Consider the following 18378-nt stretch of genomic DNA (forward strand, 5'->3'; position numbering starts at 1 on the left):
TCTGTTCCAACATTTTATGTGTAAAATCTCATCAATGGCTAGTGTTGCATACTGGTACCTATTTCCTCATCTAAAAGTACATATAATGTCGCAATCAGTGCTTTACAAATGAATAGAGGTCAGTGTAGAAGAAAATTTATCAAGAGTCAAGAAATATGTTAGTGAGTTAAAATAGACTAAGGATGTCGAGAAGAATAGCAGTTCAATTTATGTTGGAAACAGACTATGGTAGTCAAGCTGAGCATTTTTGGGAGAGAGTCATTTCGAGAGAGAAATAGAGGTTAAGGGTGTTTGAGAATGAAGTGTTTAGAAAAATATTTGGGGCTAAGAAGGATGAAGTTACAGGAGAATGGAGAAAATTGCACAGTGTAGAACTGTATGCATTGTAATCTTCACCTGACATAATTAGGAATATTAAATCCAGATGTTTGAGATGGGCAGGGCATGTAGCATATATGGGCGAATCCAGAAATGCATATAGAGTGTTATAGTCGCGAAGCTGTTATTTCTGGCGTGACTCCGCCTCTTTACTTACGTCTTAGGAAGTGAAAGCTCTATAAAGTCTAGGTAGATAGTATCGTTCGCCATTTTTGTTCTTTCGTTCCCGAGCTACCATACGAGGAATCTATTTGCCACACCGTTAAACATTATCATGTCGTAGCTCCTATGATAATAAATCAAACGCGCTGTAATTCAGCAAATAATTGAGCAGCAAATAACGTCTTCATGTGCTTTCTGCGAACGCCAACGAAAGAGCCAAAATGGCGGGCGATTATATTAAGTATTTATCGAGCCTTAAGAAATGAATAACGTCTTCATAAGCGAATCACAAGACGCACACGTTTACATGTAGCCAACCTGCAATGCGATTGGCTGCCGGAAATTAGAGCAACCGGACTATAGTTGGAAGGCCGGAGGGAAAAAGACTCTTGGGAGGCCGAGACTTAAATGGGAGGATAATATAAAAATGGATTTGAGAGAGGTGGGATATGATTGTACGGACTGGATTAATCTTGCTCAGGATAGGGATTGATGCGGGCTTATGTGAGGGTGGCAATTAACCTCCAGGTTCCTTAAAAGCTATAAGTAAATAAGTATTAATTCAGTAAGTGATCAGCTCAAAAATCTAAAGAGAAGTGTAATGCTTTTATTGCACAAGTTTCATGGTGATAGAACTGTTAACATTTCAGTTTATTTATTTATTTATTTATTTATTTATTTATTTATTTATTTATGAAACTGTTGCTCTTAAATTTAAGTTTTCAAATTGAATAATTTTTGTTACTCTCCTTACAGAAAGTGAACTTGATGGTCACGGTGGTGGATTATGACCGCATTGGTACATCAGAGCCTATTGGTAAAGTGGTACTGGGTTACAATGCAAGCGGGACAGAATTACGCCATTGGTCCGACATGCTGGCATCACCTCGCCGACCAATTGCACAATGGCACACCCTCAAAGATCCTGAGGATGATAAGAAAGACTAAGCAAGTGAGACTACTTCCTCAGGAGGTATGTCACTTCATTTATGCCTCTTATCTGCTTAGCAATATGTATCTTTACATTTACAGACACATAACTAGGACTTAATTATTTGGTAAAGAGGTTTATGAAAAGTTGAAGGCGATGATGCTCCTATTTATGACGATCTAGAGGATATGAATACCAGTATATCAGTAACATCCTTATAGCACTTTCGGATTATGTTGAACACTTGGTTTGAGCATATTGAAAGAATTGTACATTGGTACTTAAATTTCAGATAATTTTTATGTATGTTTTATTACATATTTCAAGTTTCAATACCTACGTCATCACTACTGGTACCATTACAATCACAACCACCACCACCACCAGCAGTAATATCACAAGTGCTGATAGTTTTCCAGTAATTTAATTGAACTGAAGGAATGTTTCTTGTCATTTAATTATCTTGAGACTGCAGGTCGAGAAATACTGTATATACGCAAATATCCCGCATATTTTTTCCTGAATTTACCAAAGAAAAACTGGGGTGCGCACATCAGTTGAAATAAGGTTGGTACGGCCTTGTTTCTGTCTCTCTATCTTTTTTTTTTTTTTTAACTTTCTCTCCTAAAATTAGTGCATGCGGATTATATGATGGCATGAAGTACTCACGTATATACGGTAATTAGGTATCTCATGATAAGAAACATGATTTTAAAAGTGAAATTAAATTACCAGTGAGAACTATTTTGCAAGTCTGAATTCAGCTAGATAATTCCTATGCAAACAGTTTTCTCTTATTGCATAAGTGCATTCAAATATTTTTCCTGTGAAAGCAAAGATTATAAATACATACCAGCCTCCTGTAAATTTAAAATTTATGAGTAAGTATTTTGAGGTTATAGCTAATATCTTAAGTTTTTCTTGTGAAAAAGCTTTTATTTACATACACTTCAAAATATTCCTTCAGATATGTAGGGTAGCTGCGAATATATTGAATAAGCAGTTGCGGACAGCCGATGAAGGATGGTCCTCCAGCTTGGGGGTTGGGCGAAGGGCTAACAACCCATCACCGTAAAAAGTAGTTTGTTATGAAACCTCAAAATAAGCCTCGGAATATGGGAAATGGCTGTTATTATTCGGTTGTGAAGCTTTTATCATCCAATCTGCTCTCAAAAAGCCTGAAAGTTGGAATTTATAAAACAGTTATATTACTGGTTGTTCTTTATGGTTGTGAAACATGAATTCACTTTGAGAGAGGAACAGAGATTAAGGTTTTTTGAGAATAAGGTGCTTTGGAAAATATTTGGGGCTAAGAGGGATGAAGTTACAGGAGAATGGATAAAGTTACACAATGCAGAACTGCACACATTGTATTCTTCACCTGACATAATTAGGAACATTAAATCCAGATGTTTGAGATGGGCAGGGCATGTAGCACGTATGGGCGAATCCAGAAATGCACATAGAATGTTAGTTTGGTGGCTGGAGGAAAAAAAACCTTTGGGGAGATCGAGACATAGATGAGAGGAAAATATTAAAATAGATTTGAGGGAGGTGGGATATGATTGTAAAGACTGGATTAATCTTGCTCAGGATAGGGACTGATGGCGGGCTTTTGTGAGGGCAGCAATGAACCTCCGTGTTCCTTAAAAACCATAAGTAAGTAGACTATACTTCAAAATATTAATTTTTATTGTAAACTCATTTTCGGTAAAACTTGGTGTACAAATTGCTCGCTTTTCCTCAACCATCACAACTTACTATCCCCTTTCTCCTACTTCAAGTGGCAGTCAACTTTTCTCCTCCTCCACTCTCGAATGATCTTGGCTACTTGTGGGATATTCCACGTTCGTTGTGACTCGCACAGCAATCCATGCACTGAAGCTTTTACCCTCATTTATTTCTGTTAGTGTTTGTTGGTGTTAAATTCTCTATAACTTAAATTACTTTCTATATTTTCACACCTAAATCTCGCCGTGTTTGCTTAGTGCTTCGATCTAACTGCAAATAATTTCGAGTGCTACAATAAAATCGAAAACAGAGAGGAAAGAAATAGTAAGCTCCTTAGAAATTTTAATACCGTACCACAGTCTACTATATACAGTCACGAAGCTTGAGTTTTGAGGGTGCTAGAAACAATAGACTGTGACGGTACTATTTTGCATTGCCTGTAATGAGGCGATATTAGCGATCCTAATGGTGAGCAACTATCTAATGTTTGCGTATTTACTACGTATTGAGCTTCGCGACTGTATATACTAGACTGTGACCGTATCATGCTTTTGATTATCAGTGTAATACGATTCTCAATGGTAAGATGAGTGTCAGGAAGCTTGTTCATTGACTCACAGACGTTTGCGTGGAAGTATGACCAGAATCATCTTCATCACTGGAGAACTGACTATTAATCATAGCTTGTTTTATTCCATTCGTTAGACATATGTAAGTCTTACAGAAATAAATTGTTTTTATTTATCATAATTCCATTTCCCTAATTCCTGCATAGATGTTACATACAATCGTAGGAATTTCCTCAAATTCCCTGTCACATTTTTTTTAGTTACAATGTTACAAAAATATGATTTAACAAATGAAAGCAGTTTATGACTGTCACTCAGGTTTTGTTCTTGTTATACCCGGTAATACTTTCTTCGTTTCCATGCAGTATTTATATTGACAGTGATGACATAAATTATGGAGGTGGTGGTTTGGTGGTGGTAAAAGTAATACGCATTACTGATATCTTAAAGGGACTTATGGTAAAGTTAGGTCTTGTAGGTACAGTGTTGGTAACTGGGTATAGGTAGTTTTAAAATATTTCTATAAGGCCCTAATAATATAATTACCATAAAGTAAACTACTGAATGTCAGAAACCTCTGAGTAAAGATTAATTTTTTGGTCCTACAGAATACATTTGTTATGGTAACAATGATTATTAGAGGAGAAAAATTCGCTCCGGTGCCAGAGATCGAACCCGGGTCCTTGGTTCTACATACCACTGAGCTATGCCGAAGTTTAATCCACAACACCAAATCGAATCTCTCTCCTCTAGTGTTTTTCCCTTTGTGGCCTGACTCCAAGTTCAACATATATGTTGACATATAAGTCAACTGCCATTATACAAAGAGCGCACTCAATTGAGTGACTTGGTGGCCGGGATTCCACAGTAATATGCACTGTTGGGCAAAGAATCTACGTAATCATTGTTACCGTAACAGATGTATTCTGTAGGATCAAAAAAAAATAATTGTTACGTAATTAGTGATTTCATACGGACTCATTAGGGCGGAAAGGATTAAATAGAAAGTTATGTTACAAAATGTGGTATCATGTGCTGCAACAAATTAAATTTGAGTAGTTCTCAAAGTTGTTAACTTTGTGCTAGTATATCTTCAACATTCCGGCTCATAACGCTAATGTTGAGCATGTTTTCTTATTAATAAATGTTCAATGGACAAAAGAAGGAAAAAGTTTGATGTGATCACTATAAAAGATAAGTGCTATAATGTAAATGGAACCTAGACTACGACTGCAATGAATTTTACAAGCAAATTTTCAAAATTAGGAACATTAAGAAAAGTCAAACTTTCAGGGAAATATAATTAAAGAAAGAGTCATTTATTTTTATTTGTTAAATTTGGCAAACCTACCTGGAAAGTGGAAAACTAAAATATAGCCATTTTGAGAACTAATAAATATTCACTGATTAACTTTGTAACTACTTTACTGTGTTAATATGAGGAATTTTACTTGGCTGACTAGTTCGAAGTGGTATTCTTCATTGTTCGAAGCTTAGTGAAGATCCTGCGCTATCTTCTGTTTTTCTGTTGTGGTAGGGTGTATTCATGATTGTGTCGAAAAGGATGTGTGTTTTGAAATTGAGTTGAGTTTTCAGGATGTGCTGAGGGTGTGTTTTTGTATGTTTGTAAATTTCATATTGTTCTAGAGTGCCATGTTTCTGGTTTTTTTTGGCTGGATGTGTAGTATTTTCATGTCAGTGTCTGTGTGTTGTAGTTGTGATTGGAGTTGTGATGTGTTCTGCGTAGGTTGAATTCTTGTGTAGTTTGTTATGGTTGTGGTATGTTCCTTGTAACGTGTTTGAAAATATGATATTCCAGTCTGTCCGAAACACGTTAGGCCTGTAACACACTTGAAGAGTTTTCGCTAGCGAGAAATGTGTTGCGAGAAAATTCAAAGATTGATAACATGGATTCAAATGGACGTCCACACACTGTAAGAGATTCTCGTTCGAGCCAAAAACCTTGTGCGAGTTTCTCACTGGAATCGGAAGCTCAGCGAATTTTCTTGACACATTTATCAAAGATGTTTGACATTTATACTCTTTATGACGATTGAATGTAGAAACAGATATCACAGGTGGCGATGAATTGTATTGTTTTTATTTGAAAATGAGGAAAGATGGCTGATAATTGCAGTCAGAAACATATCAAACTTGTACGATGTCACCCGTAGGCCTATTTATATGATACACAGGATGAAAACTATAAAAACACGAAACTTAAAGAAAAAACCTGGAGAAAAATATCAGATTATCTGAAAATAAATAGGGCTATATTTTATTTTGATGAGATTTAATAGTATTAATTAAACATTTGAAATGTATCTATATGTCTTAACAGTTTACATAATTTTAATGAGAACATAGCAAAGAATCCTCTATCATATCATGAATAGCAAAAAACTGAGGTTCATTCAACCTGAAATAACGCCTAAACGTATCATCATTCAAATCGAAACCAGTGTCCAAAACTCGCCCTTATTTTCGCAAGATACAATGTGATTTTGAGATATTTCTGGCTTTAATTTTAGGCCTACTTTTTGTTTTTCATTAACAAAATATGTTCATGTTTAACTCCATTTCCTCATCATCTGAATACTCAGATTCAACATAGCATTCGTACGTAATTTGTAAGATAATCCATGCAGAACACATCACAAACTCCATCACAACTACAGCATCTACCGGTCAGTGAGTACTGACATGAAAATACTACACATCCAGCCAAAAAACCAGAAACTTGATACTCTAGAACAATATGAAATTTACAAACATATAAAAACACACCCACAGCACATCCTGAACACTCAACTCAATTTCAAAACACACACCCTTTTCGACTCAATCATGAAAACATCCCACCACAACAGGAAACCAGAAGATAGTGCAGGATCTTCACTAGGCTTCGAACCATTAAGAATACCAATTCGAAACTAGTCAACCGTGTAAAATTCTTCTATTAACACAGGAAAGAAGTTACAAAGTTAATCAGTGATTATACAAGTGTTATAAGTATATATAGAACAATGAAAAAAAAAAAAGGATAAAAAAAATTTGCTTTTGGCAAAAACAAGTTTGTAAGAAGGCTACGTCATTGCTCACATAAAAGTGAAAATTCCAAAATCCTGCTTTTTACCTTACTCTCTAACTAAATTTTGAGACATTTTCAGTTTTTTGGGAACGTATGGCAACCCTAATTTACACTTTGTTTTAATGTACAATGATATGCTGCGAGTGTTGAGAAATTTCAAATTCAAATTTTAACATCTTGTTTTTTCTTTCTCTTTCAGGATATTAACCTTATTACTTTAAGACGCAGTAAAGTATATGTCAGGTTTGAAAAAAAAACAGAAGGATACATTCCTCCATTCAGTATTTTGTTTGTGCTAAGAATAACTGTGTTATAAACATTCTGATTTAAGAGGAAAAATGTTAGAATATTCTATTCTTGAAATGAGATAGAGAATATATATCTTAACCTGTTAAATCTTAACCAATGTAATGTCATGTTTTGGAGATATGTAAAATCCGTACATAATCTATTTAAAGCAGATCCATCTTATTTATAAAGAAAAGTACCTATTTTCAAGTTGTTCAGCTGCTTGCCTTGAACTACTGTTATACTACTGGAAAGATTGAACAGATCTAATAGACGGTCGACTGGAAGGTGCGGTCTTGTTTGCTCTAGAGTGTGTGTAGGAGTTACGTAAAACATTGCACTATGAGGTAATCTTCCATGCTGGCAAAACTCGTTTCAACTCCAAAACAAAAGAGAAATAACAACGTGTAATATAATATGCTACAGATGTAATCAGTCGGTGTTTTTCATATCACATTTTCAAGTCCATTGTGATTTAAAGAGGGCACCAGAGTAGATCGAGTAGGGATAGGCTGTTAGGTTATTATGATAAATTTAGCAAAGACTTTACTTTTTAAAGTCGGAGACAATAGATCTTTACAAGCATCAACTAGTATTTTTCGATATTGAGATTTGATTTTTTTAGGGTCATTAAACTTCCAAGAATTACAAATAACATTAAAATGAGTGATTAAAGCTTGTCCATTATGTCATGTCACATTTGGTTATGAGAACAAAAGAAGAAAAAAAGCAGAAAATATTTTGCAAAAAACAAGAACTTAGACAATATACTGTATGCATGAACCAAGTATACAATATGATACAATGTAAATTATCTTCCCACTATTTGGTTCTAACTGAGATGCCATTTTGGTAACAATGGGTGCAATGACAAGGAGACGTGGGAGATTTTGTTAAGTTTTCCTCATTCTTATTGTAATGTCGATCTTGTTATGTTTCATCTTACCATCATTGTGCATACTGGTATTGTAAATAGCTTAATTGTACAAATGGTAAACGAATTAATGAGTGGAAAAATATGAATGTTGGGCATTTATTATTATAATTATTATTATTATTATTATTATTATTATTATTATTATTATAGACGATTCTTATACTCGAGAAAAAAAAAAAACAGTCTGTTTACATGAGCACTTCAACACACACAAAATTAGAGACTACTGCATCGATAGTATATTGAGAAAAATTCTGCCATTTCATATTAAAAATATAAAAATTACAAAGCTGGTTAGAATTTGTATATATATGTTCTGTTGGACTGTCTGTCTGCCAACACCCATCATTTGTATATCCTGACTATTTATAGACGGAAATCAGAGACATAAAAGTTAACAAAAGATTCAAGAGCAGTACTAATTCTTTCAGATAATAATCTGAAACAGTTGTACCAGATTTATAATATACTGCTCAAAATAAGCTTAAAATAATATTGACCAATTACCTTTGTAATAATATTGAAAAGTATTGAACTGTAAAATGTTTTATAGGAAAGAATAAGTTTTATTATTTTTTGTGTTTGTACCTACTTATAATTGCTGCAAATACAATAGTGTGAAAGCATGTGGAATCTGCTTTTGAAGAGTCTGCATGGTTTCGTGTAACAACTGAACCATAACACAGCATTACTATTCAAAACAATGTAAATGTCTCAAAGAATTGTCACATATAATTTTGAATGGAATTAAAATGATATATAGGAAGAGTTAATATATTAATATTTGGAAATCTAGCACTAAATTATGATTTTTTTTTTTTTTTTTTTCATAATTATAGGTGTAAATGTACAACTGTTTTTGTATCAGACTAAAGTAACATATTTTGCAGTAATTATTTCGTGTAAAGGTAGGGTGGCCATAAATACTACAGTAATATGATAGTTGATTTGCAACTGGGTCTTGTTCATTCTATCATTTTAGCCTATTTTATTTCACTTTAACTCCTTACAATTAATTATAGTACTAATACTATACAGTATATGGAACATTTACTTTTATCTGTACAGAACATTTTACATTTTTGGGGGATTATGATTAATTAAAAATAATTAAATACTAATTTTATTAGTTTTAGCCTGATATTGAGCTTAAGTAACCTACAACAGACTGAGCAAGAATTTTCTTAGAGCTAATACTTTTTTAATGTTGAAGATAGGAAGAAAAAATATAATGTAATGTATTTTTATGATATATTATTGTATTTTAATGTGAGAGTTTACTATAAATCTGATATGATTTTGAAGACTTATGGTCATCCTATGTAAAGCTCAAAAGTTTAGCATATAATTTTTTTTTTTTAGATACCAGATTGTAATATAGCTCAGAGATGAATGAAATGTGTTACAATTTTATCTTGTTTATATTCTAAATTATTTTCATTAAAAAAGATTGTTTGCAACTAGATAAGTATGCTAATTTGTCGTAGACTTTAAAATTCCAGTAAATTAAAATGATTAAAACAATATTATTACAACAATGGTAAATTCTAAATTTTACATTAAGTAATGGAATGGAAATAATTTTAATATTTCAACTGAAATGTGTTTAGTACCTTGTAGAAATTCCGTAATTTTGCTTTTGTTGAGAAATATATAAATATATACATAAACCTATATCTAGCCCAATGGGAATATGTGGGTATGTAAGTGTGCGAGTGTGAATGTGTACAGATTGAATGTATCTGCATGTACATTGGTTGATCTGTGGGAAAAGAAAAGTAGGATACCGTACCCTACTGTATTTAGTTCCGGACTTGTCTGTAATCCTCACCATGTACCATAAAATCTAGTCCATGAAACAAATATCAACACAACAAGAAACTGAACACTTAAATGATGAACATGGTAACTAGAACGTACTCAGTATTCAAGCCTATATTATACCGTGTGGTGTTTGTGTGGTGGTAGGACTGACTGGAACAGGGTTGCTTTGTCATGGGATTATTGTTTATGATTCGATGATGGCACTCTAAGTTTCTGACAAAAGAGAGAAAAAAAATAACTTTGATGTGTTTACATTATTTATGTAAATAACATGTTATTACATATTTCTTCATCAAATAAAAGCTACTTAAAAAACATTCATGGTATAGAAGGGCCACATTAAGCTCACTCTTATAATGTCAGTGATTGTTGAAGTGATGTATACCATTGAATAAAAGAAAACACCTATCATTACTGTCGATTGGTTTATCACAGTATTGAAGGTGGTATTTGTAAAATATGTCTACTATTAATACATTAAAATAGGTATACTTCCTCTCCAAAACTGAGTCCCAATCAGAACTGCATAATACCTTTCATGTTAAAGATGTTGCTGTCGTTTCCCTATTGAGAAAGCTTTCCTGAATCATAATCTATTTCAGCCTCCTAATAAATACTCAAATCATATATCAAAATAGACGGTAGTTTTCCTTCTCCAATCCAACTTCATCAGTCACTATTACCATAATATTTGCTGCTGTTTCTTGGAAATTTTGGTTAGGGGAATGAATGTTGTAAGTGTAGCTTGTAGATTTACTTTTATAATGATTATTTTAATTTGTAAGTTTACAGATATTATTTCCCCTAATTAGTTTAAAATAAGGTACTGGTACAGTACGTAGTTACAGTATTTTCGTAATGAGATAATATAACATTATATTGTTTAATTTGTGTGTATGTGAGTAGTAGTATGTTAGCATATGGCACTAACTTCTGTTGTCTCTTCCCTTTTCTGTCACATAATTTTCCCTGAAGTAGTCACCATATATATCTTTACATTTTTGACATAATTTTGACTTCATTGTAATCAATTCTTCTCTTTCAGTTCTTTCATCATCATCATCATCATTATTATTATTATATAATTATATATTCATATATGAGGCCTCGCCGTCCTCATTGAATAATCAAGACTATATGTAGTCAACATGTAGATACTTATTATTGGAGAAAAATTCGTTCCGGCACCAGAAATCGAACCCAGGATCTTTCAGCTTTGCGTGCTGTTATTACCATTATCATCATTATGATTATTACTATTACTGATGTCATAATTTTTATTATTATCTGATAATAATCTTCCAGTTACTAAATTAAGAAGGGAATAATGATTGAATTTTAATCAAACAGAGCTTAAAATCTTCTCCATTGAACACATGATGCTTTTGATTCCAGTTGGGTAGGATTTAAAATGTAATGTATTCAAAGTTATGATCTGAAAAAAAAAAAATTAAATTTTTAACTTTAAAGTGTTGAAGTCTATTTTTAAAAAAAAAGGTAATGTATCTTTGGTAACTGGATGGCACCATTTTGGCATGATATTACGCCTTTGTCAGTGGCTGGTGATCTACTGCTTCAGCTATGGCGTTCTTCTCTTGCTCTGGTATTTGCTGTGGTAAGGGGAGGATGTTTTGTGGTAATGAGGATGTTTGTGTGTTGCATAATATTATGTCGAATACATTATGTGTGTTGAATTGTAATTGGGAGTTGAGTATATTTTGTGGATACGTTACTGTGTGTTTATATATTTGATATTGATTTAACATATTCAGTTGTGAACTTTTTGGTGTGATGTCTAATATCTCCACAACTGTTTCTATATTGTCGTAATTATGGTTGCTATTTGTGTTGTGTTTTGCGTAGTTTCACGTGTTGTATGGTTTGATTATTGCTTCAGTATCAGTGTATGTTCATTGTATCTTATTTGGAATGATCTGTCAGTTTTTGCTATATCTGGTTAACTATTGACATTTTAATTTGTAGACTCTAGTTTCTTTATTTGATATGATTGTTTAGATGTTTCTGTAATGTGTTATTGTTTTGTATACTATGATGTATCCTATTTTAGTTTCTTGAATAGAGCTTCGATTTTTTATGTAATGTTATGTATTCATTATCATGCAGCTCCATTCAAGACACTAAAATACAACATAACCTACAAAACAAATAACACATTACAGAAATGTTTAGACAATCGCATCAAACAGACAAATAAATACAATTCAACTAGAGTCTACAAATAAAAATCCAACAGTTGCCCAAATTTCTACATAGGAGAAAGTGGAAGGTAATTCCAAATAAGATACAATGAACATATTAAAGCAATTACCAAACCACACAGTGCATTAAACCATGCAGAACACATCCCCAATAACAACCACTATTACAATAATCTGGAAACCGATATGGATATTACATAACAGATATATAAATGCACAGTAATGTACCTAAAAAAATATACTCAACACCCGATTATAATTCAAGACACATACACTATTCGACATAATACTGCTTAACACACAAACATTCCCACTACTACCAAAACAATCTCCCTCCACCACAGGAAACAGGAAATATCAAAGCAATAGACGAATGCCATAGCTGATGTAGAAGATCAACTTCTGATGAAGACGAAACATTGCAGTGCCGTCCAGTTACTAAAGGTAGGTACATTACCTATTTTTCTTAAATACATTTTAACACTTTCTAAAAATTTTAAGTTTTAAAGTTTTATATTTTAAAAATAAGTGCCACAAAATTAACTTTGAGAAGAATGAAATAAATACTTAATAGTGAATATTCTACCATATAAAATAAAGCCATCCAATTCATAATGAAAACCTAAAAAAAAATTCAGCACTCTGTTTCTAAAAAAAGAGAAAGAGATGCTGTATTTTACCTAGTATTTTATTTTCAAGATTTTGTAACGAAGTTGCCAAACAAGAATTATTTATAGTTAATTATTACTTCACTGTTTCTTTAAAAAATAATGATCCATGTAGGCCTATACTATCTAACTGGAAAACTTTTCCATATATGAGTTTTACAATGTAAAACCACCTTAAAAATTAGTTATTCAGAATATACTGTATGACACACGTTGTCTTCAGGGAACATTTTGCACTCACCATCTAATCAGGTAGTAGATACACCTTGCTGTAACTAGAGCTTCCGAGATATTTCTTCTGAAACATCCGTTTGAAGCATGATTCCTTAGAGTGACATTTAATCATATATGCATAAATGTTTAATGAGAAAGTGTGCATGATTTACGTGAGAACATACTTTGATTTTGCAGAATATATTTTTACTTTAACTGAAATGTTTTGTCTAGAAGAAGTTTCTCTCACTATGAATTTAACTTCTTAAAAGGCAGCTTTATTACTACAATTAGATTACAGTAAAATGCTTCTTTCCAATTCAATTTATTTTGCTTCACTTTCCACTTTATTTATTCGAAATGTCTTCAGTGGTTTCACTAATTAGATCGTACATAGAATAGCTTTCTTAAATGTTACAGATATTTAGAAAGTTTATAAGAGTTTTAAAAGAAGGTGATTAGTATCTTTTTAAATTAATTGTGCCAATGTCTCATTCGTAAGTTTTTTCCTTAAGTACGCATGTTTTGATAATGGAAGAATTAAGATTAAAAATCCTGTCTCGTTCCAGTCCCAAATCCAAGTAGCTACCTAAGAAAATCTGTTTATAAGCCTCGTCTCCATTGATAAACATTTAACAACAACATGTTAAATGTTAAACCATTTACTGTTAACATCCCAACATGTTGATTGAACATGTTAATGCTAATTTCATTTAACAGTTTGTCTACACTGTTAAACATGTTAAACTTGACTTTCTTAGCGTAGTCCACCATAAACAGTCTATAAGATTTTAATGCAGGTAGTGTCTTATTTTCAAACCTTGAACAATGGACTCAGATAATGATTTGACTTTTATAATTGCCTCCATTGCTTGTTACAAGGCCTTGAAAAGGAAGAAAATGAGAATGTTAGTGCAGAAATATTTTAGCAAAAAACATAATGCAGAAGAAATTCCTAAAGAGCTTAAAGTTGATCGATTTAGATTCAAAAACTTTCTGAGAATGTCAGAACTTGATTTTAATATAGTGCTGCAAAAAATTCTTCCTGTTATATCAAAGAAAGACACACAATTAAGAGCAGCAATTTCACCTCGTTTAAAAAAATTACAGCACGATTGATTATCGTAGGAGCTATGATATGATAAATGTTAAAGGAGTGAATAATATCACATATTGATTCTTTCCGAAATTTTACGAATGTTTACATACATCACCAAATACGTCATTTACTGACGTCAACATAGCATTAACATTTAGCATACGACAAGGGTGCAAAAACTTTTTATTCTATTCTCGAGAACAGTTAAATAATTCCAGTTTTCTAAAACAGTCGATCTTCTTTGTTTTGTCTCATTCTTTTGCAGACACATCCCACAAACAAGGCCTTTCCATCAGTGCAGTAATCAATTTTATTCAACATATTTTCTTTCGTCCATTTCATTACTTCGAATAACTCACAACCAAAACCAAAGATCATATAAAAATGATCAAAATATGTTCCTAGTTACGTGTCGCAAAATCGGAAGTTGGTTGTTGTTATGGAAACTCTACGAACTTTGCCGAACTGTGTCAACGCTGCAAGAGCAAGTGAAATGACTTGACATGTTTTCCATTGCTGCTAGAAAACACACCAACATGTTAAAAGTGTTAACTTCAGCATACTCAGTCAACATGTTAAGTCAATTGATACTTGAAATGCCCATATGCATGTTAAATTCAACATGTTATATTTAACATGTTGTTGTTAAATGTATATCAGTGGAGATGAGGCTTAACATTTGCACTAAAATTTTCCTTTAAAGTGTGACAAATTTTACGTGTGAATGAACTGATTTCTTTCTCTCCACCAATTACTCAATATCAGCTTCTGTACGAAACTTTATGAAAGGTCTTACTTACCTGAAAATGTTTTTTAAAGTAGCAATATTTCACTCCCTCCCCTCAAATATTATGGAATGGTAACTGTCCCCAGAATGTGCCAAGAAGTGCCACAAAGCAATAGGGTATCTAGCTAACTATGGCAGCAAATTAATGTCTATGAGGAATGTGGTAGATTAGATACATTTGTGTGAAATTACAACACAAGAAAGGCACTAAAAAGAGTTAACTTTTTAAATGTTGATAATTAACAAATTAAAACAAATATTATTTATATCCATGTGGTATTGATGACACTCCTTATGGAAAGTAGATAAAAAATAAATCATATCACTCTTCCTGTTTGGAATAAAAACAAAACCCAAAATACACCAGATACCATCCTTTGTTTTTATATAATTTCAGTTCTGCTAAAAAGAAGTAATACTATACATACCGTACATAACCTATACTTTTATTTTTAAATGTGTAAGCTAATGAGGGATACATAGATGACTTATGAATCGAACATGAGCAGAATACGACTAGAACATTTATGATTAGGTAAGTATATTTTATAAATAACAACAATGAAGAAGAAAAATACAAACTTCGTTTTGTAAGTAATGCTTACGCCACATATCACATCGAATAATATTACAAAATAATACAGTAGCTGTAATGCAATGCATTCTTTTAGAAGTAGGTAGGCCTACTAAATAAAAATAAAATATTTAATTTTTATAATGAAGATTTTACCCTGGAGCCCACACCTGTGGAGTAATGGTCAGCGCGTCTGGCCGCGAAACTAGGTGGCCTGGGTTCGAATCCCAGTCGGAGCAAGTTACCTGGTTGAGATTTTTTCCGGGATTTTCCCTCAACCCAACACGAGCAAATGCTGGGTAACTTTCGGTACTGGACCCCGGACTCATTTCACCGGCATTATCACCTTCATTTCATTCAGACGCTAAATAACCTAGATGTTGATACAGCATCGTAAAATAACCCAATAAAATTAAAAAAAAAAAATGTACCCTTGGATAAAATAGCATCGAAGAAATAATTCTTATGTAATTCTGACTCATTTTGTGTATGTAAATGTAAATATGAAGTACACCATACCGGTACTAATAGAATTTCAAAAGTACAGGAAATTAAAAAAAGTTTACAATGGATTTCTTCTCATTGTGTTATAAAAGGAAATGAAACAGCAGACTTTTTGGCTGAAAAGGGCACTGATATTTTACAACCATCTAATAACTAACTTACATTTTATTCTTATCACAAAAAAAACCTTATCAAAAGTAAAATCATATCTGCCCAAAACATTAAAATTCATTTTGAATCTTGCGTACACTACTTTTAACACTTGAATATAAGTAATTGATTAACTAGCGGACTTACTCGTATTAATTATGTAAGTCTGTGCAGCTTACAGCTGTTTCGGTGCTTCATCACACCATCCTCAGAGCCTACTAGATCTACATCTACCATACATACAATAACATAAATGCGGACATGGAAATCCTACACATACAACCCAAGAACCAAAAACTCAACACACTAGAACAATATAAAATATACAAACGCACCCCGATCAAAATCTCAACACACAGATCAATTTCAGTACAAACACACACTATTTGACTCCACTTTTCAACAATCAAACGCACCCACACAACAGGCAGAGAAGTTCGAGATGACGCCGAGATCTAGTAGGCTCTGAGGATGGTGTGATGAAGCACCGAAACAGCTGTAAGCTGCACAGACTTACATAATTAACACGAGTAAGTCCGCTAGTTAATCAATTACTTTTATTAAAATTCAGATGGTGCAAAAGATAAAACTTTGGGAAATTTTGTTGACTAATCCCGATATAATCCTCCAAAGGCGACATAAATCTGCTATTCTGATGTGCAGGTTGATAACAGGTCATACCAGTAATTGTTTGGCAAGCCACCTGCACAGGATAAGAATGAAAAGATAAATCTGGAATACATCAAAAGTTGCACAACATTGCTACAAAAAGTTGACATTGTACGAAAATACTGGAGTGCGCAAAATGGCGAATCACTTCATTGTTAAGTGCTTAGGCATTGGATCAAAACAACAGAATTTGCAAAGTCTGACATGTATATCCTAATATTGCTAAAGCAAATACTATTTTGTTTCTTTGTTCCTGTTATATTTTTGTTTTAACTACAATTAATTCTAGACTTCAGATTATCTATGTTTAGAACTACTATTCTCCATATTTCATATACTGCTGACAGATTGACTACTGATACTGTACTGCATTTAGTTTTCATAACAAAGTTCAAGTGAATTGTGGTGAATAAAATATAGCGTGTTGAGTTTGCATTTCTCGCAGTTAATTCAGTTTCTGTTGCAGCAATTGCATCATTTTTCATTTATTATCATTCATAATGCGAAGTATAGTAATGAAATCTTACTCCTATTGTGATGTGCCTACTAATTGAATTATTGGAAGTACAAAAATTATTACATTTTTCATTACCGTACTTTAGTCCAGACGACACAGGATTGCCACAATAATAAATATATATTCCATATTATTAAAATGTGACATTTTATTTTTATTCTTGCTTTCGTTAACAAAATATTTTGCGATATATACATCTTGATTACACACTTTTAACGCTTTGTATCATTTAGGAATATGGTTATAATAGCAACTTTTATGTGTTAAAATAAAAACTAAGTTGTAAATTACCTAGTTGACTAGTTTCGACTTCGTATCAGCCATCTTCAGAACTAGGGTAGCCAACCCTACTGTATTTCCCAGGATCTCCTGTATTTGCCCCTAATTTTTAAGATACTCCCAGTTTCCATATTTTTTATTTCTTCGATCATTTTCCTCTCTTATTTTTGCATAATGTAAAAATTTATATTACAAACATTTGATTTTGCCGTGAATGATGATGATTTATACCAGGCCTGCACAAACAGCACTCAACGAGCACGCGTGCTCCTTTGGAGCAGGAGAGCGGTGTTTACCGCTCGCCAAAACAGAGAAGAAGATACGTCAGAATGACATAGACTTGCTATAGGTAGAGGAGAGGGAAACGACCACTCAGTTATCTGATGGAGTGCAGTGTGTAGGCCTAATCTCAGAAACTGTTTCACGTTGCTTACCTACTGCTACAGTACAGTATGGAGGAATCTAAATGACGGAACATAATGTTTAACATTTAACGATTTACAGCTCGAACTTATTGATCTTCAATGTGACCTAAGAGCTAAAGATCGTTTGAATAATACTACTAGCCTAGTTGAGTTTTACAAGACTAAACATTAGCAATAATATCCACGACTACACAGGCTGGCTATGAAAATGATTGCTATGTTTGGCTCACCATTTGTATTTGTGAGCAACTGTTTTCTATAATCAACTTTAATAAAGGCAGACATCGAACATCTGTAACTGATGTTTCATTATGATCAGTAGGCTACTGTTACTTTCAGCTGCCAACAGCATAAAACCTCGTT

General features: G+C 32.9%; 1 protein-coding gene across 4 annotated transcripts in view; it reads left to right on the plus strand.

The window, feature by feature from the left end:
- Syt1 (Synaptotagmin 1) overlaps window positions 1-10369 on the plus strand; it is a 531278-nt gene extending 520909 nt beyond the window's left edge. For all 4 annotated transcript variants that reach the window (XM_069830674.1, XM_069830670.1, XM_069830673.1 and 1 more), the window contains exons 13-14: window positions 1297-1513; window positions 7062-10369. In XM_069830674.1, coding sequence (XP_069686775.1) covers window positions 1297-1488 — 192 coding nt within the window. In that variant the 3' untranslated portion in view covers window positions 1489-1513; window positions 7062-10369. The remainder of the gene's footprint in view (window positions 1-1296; window positions 1514-7061) is intronic.
- Window positions 10370-18378: the final 8009 nt, after the last annotated feature.

Source organism: Periplaneta americana, chromosome 7, assembly GCF_040183065.1.
Source record: "Periplaneta americana isolate PAMFEO1 chromosome 7, P.americana_PAMFEO1_priV1, whole genome shotgun sequence".
Lineage (NCBI taxonomy): Eukaryota > Metazoa > Arthropoda > Insecta > Blattodea > Blattidae > Periplaneta > Periplaneta americana.